Source organism: Camellia sinensis, chromosome 13 (assembly GCF_055761805.1).
Source record: "Camellia sinensis isolate YWXY chromosome 13, ASM5576180v1, whole genome shotgun sequence".
Classification (NCBI taxonomy): Eukaryota; Viridiplantae; Streptophyta; class Magnoliopsida; order Ericales; family Theaceae; genus Camellia; species Camellia sinensis.
In genome coordinates, this window is record NC_138973.1 from 16,391,495 (window position 1) to 16,397,680 (window position 6,186).

Genomic DNA, 6,186 nt, shown 5'->3' on the forward strand with positions numbered 1-6,186 from the left:
AACAACAAATACTATAAAATATAGAGTTGTTCAATATTGTGAATATAAATTACATTTAAAAAATGATTCCACTCGAGTCCACATTTGGAGATGTGAAAAGAGAAAAGTTAGGGATTATAAAAATGTTCATGAAAAATTTGTGATCTTTGGATTACCTTAATTAGTGTGTGGTGCTTTATTCTAATATAATTCAAGGGTCACAAAACTTTCATGAAAAATTTTTCATGATACCTAGTATTCCTAATGTGAAAATACCTTCACCACTTTTTTGTATATTGAAAATTTTGCTGATCAAAAAATATTGAAAATTTTAATTCTATCTACCCTTTGCCCATTGTATATTGAGCCGTATTTTTTATTTTTATTATTTTTTTTTCATGGATGCTATGGTGTGCACCTTTAAATGGGTGCATAGTTCGGAATCAAAATAACTTAGGTTGCATGTTTTAGAGATTAAAACTGTAATTTTTTACTTGAATTTTTATATTTATCCCTGATTATCACATAAAAAAGTTAGGTTGAGAAATTAAATACAAATCAATTATTAGAAATTAAAATGACATAAATTGCATACTTTTGAGAGAGGAAAAGGTATTTAACCATCATTTAATATTAAAGCAATCTTATACTTTCCCAGCATAAAAAAATAATAATTAATTAATCAAAAAATTAGAAAAGAAAAAGCAATCATTGAAGGAAACAGTTATCTAGTGATGATAATAACTTATTTTTTTTCACATGTCACTAATTTTTGTTCCGTCCACCTGGATGAGTTCAAATAATTTTTGTTTATTCATAATTATTTGATTGATCAACATCTACATCTTGAATTTCTCCCATAATAAACTGATTAGAGTACGCTATTGCTATTATTTAGTTTACTTTTAATGCAAGAAATTGTTTTGGACAGTAATCGTCTAACTAATCTTATTATTTTTCCTTTTTTCTTTTTTTCTTTTTTCTTCTTTCTTTTTTAAATTCTTGTTCATTTACTATTAGAATACGCTATTGTTGTTATTTAGTTTACTTCTGTTGCAAGAAATTGTTTGGACAGTAATATCGAACTAATCTTGCTATTTTCCTTTCTTTTTAAAAACAAAAAAAAAAACATCTTGCTCATTTAACCTTCACCATCACGTGCCAACCGGATTGTGATCTTCTCCACTACACTAATATCCTTAAAAAAAGAAATTAAAAAAAAAAAAAAAAGTTCAACAAAGTAAATGAGTTAGCTGGAGTGATTTGTTCATCATGTACCCTACTCAACTTAATTTGTTTAAACCCTTTTATTAAATAAGCGGATTTGGGTTGAGTTATTTTACTGCACAACTAGTTTTGACATCCCGAACCTGTCCGAACATGTCCATTTGCCACCTCTAGTTAAAATAGTAGGATCTTTCATTCCTTAAAAATTGGAAAAAATACATTGATGTCTATAAGTTTGGTATAATTTCATTGAGTTCTCTTAAAATTTTAATTCACATAATATTTTGTTTCCCTTTTATCAATAATTTGTTAGTAATATGAATGTAAAAATGATGATATATTCTTTTTTGATACTGAAATATATTGTTTACCTTGTTTAAGCTTGTGTCTTCACATAATCTGTATTAATTTTGATCTCTTTAGCTTTACTAGAAAGGAAAATGTCATTATAATTATGTCAAACTTGCAAGATTTATTATATTTTTTTTAAAATTCATAATTGAATCAAGTCATGAATGTAATTTATCCTTTATTTTAAATAGTAATAAAAAAATTAATCACCATCCATTAATGTTACTATATATGTGCAAAAAGTGTATTTTAATATTTTATTTCATAATAAAAAGTGTGAAATATGTGAAATTAAATAAAAATATGGGTATAAAAATTTTAATATTTTTAACGTTATTTAATTCCTAACAAACACCTAATAAGTGATTTTTTTTTTTTTTGGTCATACGATCAGATGTTAGGTTAGTAAGTTAAATTCTAACGAAAGACCGTAATCATTTCATTGGCTAATGTTGAAGCTCTGAATTTCTCACTAGACCAAATGCCCCATCTCAACAAGTGATCATTAACCAGTCAAATAAAATTCATCACTCTAATCACGGGATGTTTATCGATCATACACGGTTAATGGGTATGTTTAGTTCATTTTACTGTAAGTTAAAAAATAGATAATCAAAATAAATAAATAAATAAACACTCATTCATCAATTTTCAAATAATCATCTTTTTTAGTTTATTTAAGTTAATTTTGCTTAATAACCTGAAACTAGTAGTTGCATCAAATAGGTTGAAATTTTTTTTTAAATAAAATAAAATAATAAATAACTTATGTAAATTACACCAAACAGCTCAGCATGCCTAATTTATCATAATACATAAAATAATTATGATAAGAAAAATGATCACCGAACAATTATTGTGGGAACAAGGTTACGAAGTTTCTCTACTGGCACACAATATCAAGAGGCCAGCAAGTCATTAAATATAGGGGAATTATTATTCAGTGTAAATCTTAAAAAAATAATATATAATCTCACTTTGTAAATTCATTTTTTAAACTTTATAAGTGATATGACTGATTAATAATTAGAGAAGTGAGAGGGTAATTTGTGAACAAATTGGACCGAGATATGAAAAGTCTTATTTGAAAGTTAGGCCGCACAATGGGCTGATATAAGAGCTGATGTAGTTCGGTCTTGGGCTAAGAAGACACTAGGTCGGTCAGAGATGGATTGTTAGGGGCTAGACCTAGCTATCTGAAGGTAATCTTTTATCGGACCGAGATGTTATCAATGGAGAGGGCCAAGCTATGTATAGCTCGACATGGTGCAATTCGGTAAATTGGCGTCCGATTACACGGCCCGAACAATAGGGAACCAAGATAAGGCAGCTCAGTCAGGAATGTATATCCGAGCATAAGGGAGTGGCCATCTCATTTGGCTTGCAGTGATAAAGGTGTTCTAAGGATAAACATTATCCTTGGGCATGAGACTCCTAGAAGGACTCTGTTAAGGAGAGTTGGAGTCCTACTGGGATTGTGCAAACCATCTCACTTGGTTGGTAGTGAGTAGAGTGTTATCAAGATAGACACTCTTCACTGGAGTGTGATTCCTAGGAGGACTCTTATAAAGAGAGTTGGAATCCTACTAGGATCGTACTAGGCAGAATCTATAAAAGCTCATGATAGGATTTATGGATAGGTATCCTAATTCTTACTCTAGAATACGCAGAGCTTTTGTGTTTATTTGCTGACTTAGGCGTTTGAGAGGTTTCCGGTACACACCTGCCGGCTAGCTCACGTTTGTATTTTCAGGTGGCAAAGCGACGACGTTTGGAGGAGTGCAAACTTGATCAACAAGATTATACGAGAAGATTATTTCTGTGCTTGTACAATTGGCACCGTCTGTGGGAATACAACAGAGAACAAACCTTTTGATTAAATGTTCCTTCAATCAATGTCAATGGCACATAACGAAGACTTGCCACATTCCGCTATTAATGGGCAGACCCTGGAAGGAGGAGGGAGGCACGAGGGCTTGCCTTATGTTCCGCCCATGGCAGAATTGGATCCCCAGCGACGGAACCCACAGAGAGACACACGAGAAAGACGACGCTCGAGTCCATGCTGCTCTCAAAGCCTTGATAGATAGAGGCGGAGGATGGATCCCTAGGTTCTGGACGATTGCGTAAGGGAGCAAGACGAGGTAATAAGAAGAATGGTGGCTGACATGGAGACTATGAACCGCCAGATAAAGGGCAAAAGGGTGACAGAAGAAGAGGTGGGCAAAGATAGAGCGCACTCTCGCCACTTAGAAGATCGTGACATGCAAGTCATATCGTCTCATATGGAAAGCAGAAACCTCAATACAGGCGACACGCGGTCAAGAACCTCTAAGACTCGTTACTCCAAGTCTGAGAGAATGAGGAATAAAAGGTCATGTACGGAGAGAAGAAGTTATCGGCCCTCATACTCGCACCGTACGATATCTAGGCACACGGAGTTGCCTAGGTCGGCGGACCTAAGTATAGTGCTAGAGGAAAGGACTCGAAGGAAAGAAGACACTCAGGCTCACGACCCCCGCAAAGTCTCTGTGCTACAACGGTTGGCTCCTAAGACACATGGAAGTGTCGAGGTTGGAATGCCGGTACCACGTCTTGCCTACGAACAGACAGACAAAGCGTTAGCAAGGTTGTAGAGCTCGGCGTTCATTTCGGCGATGGAGAACGCACCATTACCCTCAGGCTTCCACCAATCCAAATTCACTACTTATGAGTGGAAGTCAGACCCTTACATGCATTTTCTCTAGGTTATGGCTGTCTATCGGCGAAACGAGGTTCTAATGTGTATTCTGTTTCCTTCTAGCCTTGGCAATCTGGGTTTAACATGGTTTGAAAGGTTGTTAGAAGGCAGCATAGCTTCATGGGCACAACTAGCGGAGGCATTTGTGACCAGATTCAAAACAAACACCAAGACGCCAGTGGAGATTGGCCAGCTTTGCTCCATAGACATGGGCGAGAAAGAAACATTGAGGTCCTACAATAACCGATATTGGGAGACTTTTAATCAGATTGGAGATTGCCCTACAAACCTAGCAATCGCACAGTACAAACAAGGTTTGCCACCTGACAATAAATTAAGAGATTCAATGACAATGACGTTGCTTCTTACTATGGAAGACCTGATGGAGAGAGTACACAAACACATCTTGGTAGAGGAAGATAGGATGCGCACCAAGGCAGAGTTCGATACAAACAGCGATGTTGGACAAAACACCCTCAACAAAAGTTAATACGGTCGACAAGACTGACTGCGTAAAAATCTTTGCCCAATTGGGGGCAAAGTGGATTTGTAGGTTTGACCAACTTTTTCTAATAAATTTGTGCCCAATAGGGGGCAAAGAGGGTTGGCAGGTTTGACCAACTCTTTTTAAAAAAAATTTTAGACTCCTTGCCCAACTGGGGGGCAAAGACGGTTGGCAGGTTTGACCAACAAGACTTTTTTGCACCTTTCAGCCGAGATCAGGATCTATGCTAAAGGCGGTTGGCAGGTTTGACCAACAAAATTTTTTTGACTCATTGCCCAATTGGGGTGCAAAGGCAGTTGGCAGGTTTGATCAACAAAACTTTTTTGCACCCTTCAGCCGAGATCAAGATCTAGGCTAAAGGCGGTTGGTAGGTTTGACCAACAAAATTTTTTTGACTCCTTGCCCAACTAGGGTGCAAAGGTGGTTGGCAGGTTTGATCAACAAAACTTTTTGTACCCTTCAGCCGAGATCAGGATCTAGGCTAAAGGCGGTTGGCAGGTTTGACCAACACAAATTTTTTACATTCTTTGACCGGGATGACAGTTACCTCGGCCAAAGTAGGTTGGCAGGTTTAACTAACAAAATTTTTACACTTTTTGACTGAGATGACAATTATCTCGACAAAAGTAAGTTGGCAGGTTTGACCAACAAATTTTTGAACTCTTTGACCAGAATGACAGTTACTTCGGCTAAAGTAGGTTGGCAGGTTTGACCAACAAAATTTTTGCACTCTTTGTCTGGGATGACAGTTACCTTAGCCAAAGTTGGTTGGCAGGTTTGACCAACAAGTTTTTTAGATTCTTCAGCCGAGATGCGTATCTCGGCCAAAGAAAGTTTGCAGGATCAGGTAAAGCCAAGCTAATTAGTTTGGCTAGACATGCTAGCAGAATGATGCAAAATATTGAAAAAGAAACACAATAACCGCGCCAAGAGATCGAAAATTTTCATTAATTGGAAGATGATGACAAAAAGTGAGACATATAACCCGGTTACATAGAAAGAACGACTCGCCGTACGATTGTGAACTCGAAGGATATACGTTGAAGGCAAAAAGGCGGGACTATTCAAATTTTTGGCATGACGGCGGTAACAGGAGAACGGGGCTAATAGAAGCACGCCACGTGTACTAGGAATGACGTCGTGTTAGACATACTAGATTAGTGGAAGGACGTGCTGAGCAACTGACATGACTAATTGAAACCAAACAACTTTTCTAGCTCGGCAGAGTTGGGCGTTCTTAGTTTGGCTGGAGGAAAATAATCCCAAACATGCTACGCAGATGGAATTAAGGGGCAATTGAGAGGGTAATTTGTGAACAAATTGGGCCGAGCTATGAAAAGTTTTCTTTGGAAGTTAGGCCGCGCAATGGGTCGAGATAAGAGCT

General features: G+C 36.7%; 1 protein-coding gene across 1 annotated transcript; it reads left to right on the forward strand.

Moving 5' to 3' along the window:
• Window positions 1-4,307: 4,307 nt before the first annotated feature.
• On the forward strand, window positions 4,308-4,787 carry LOC145805227 (uncharacterized). The gene has a single exon (XM_082900303.1). It carries the CDS (start codon window positions 4,308-4,310, stop codon window positions 4,785-4,787), a length of 480 nt encoding a protein of 159 aa, XP_082756429.1.
• The last annotated feature ends 1,399 nt before the right edge of the window (window positions 4,788-6,186 follow it).

Excerpts from the sequence above, each read along its gene's own strand:
- LOC145805227 (XM_082900303.1), top strand. The coding sequence starts at position 4,308 with ATGGCTGTCTATCGGCGAAACGAGGTTCTAATGTGTATTCTGTTTCCT.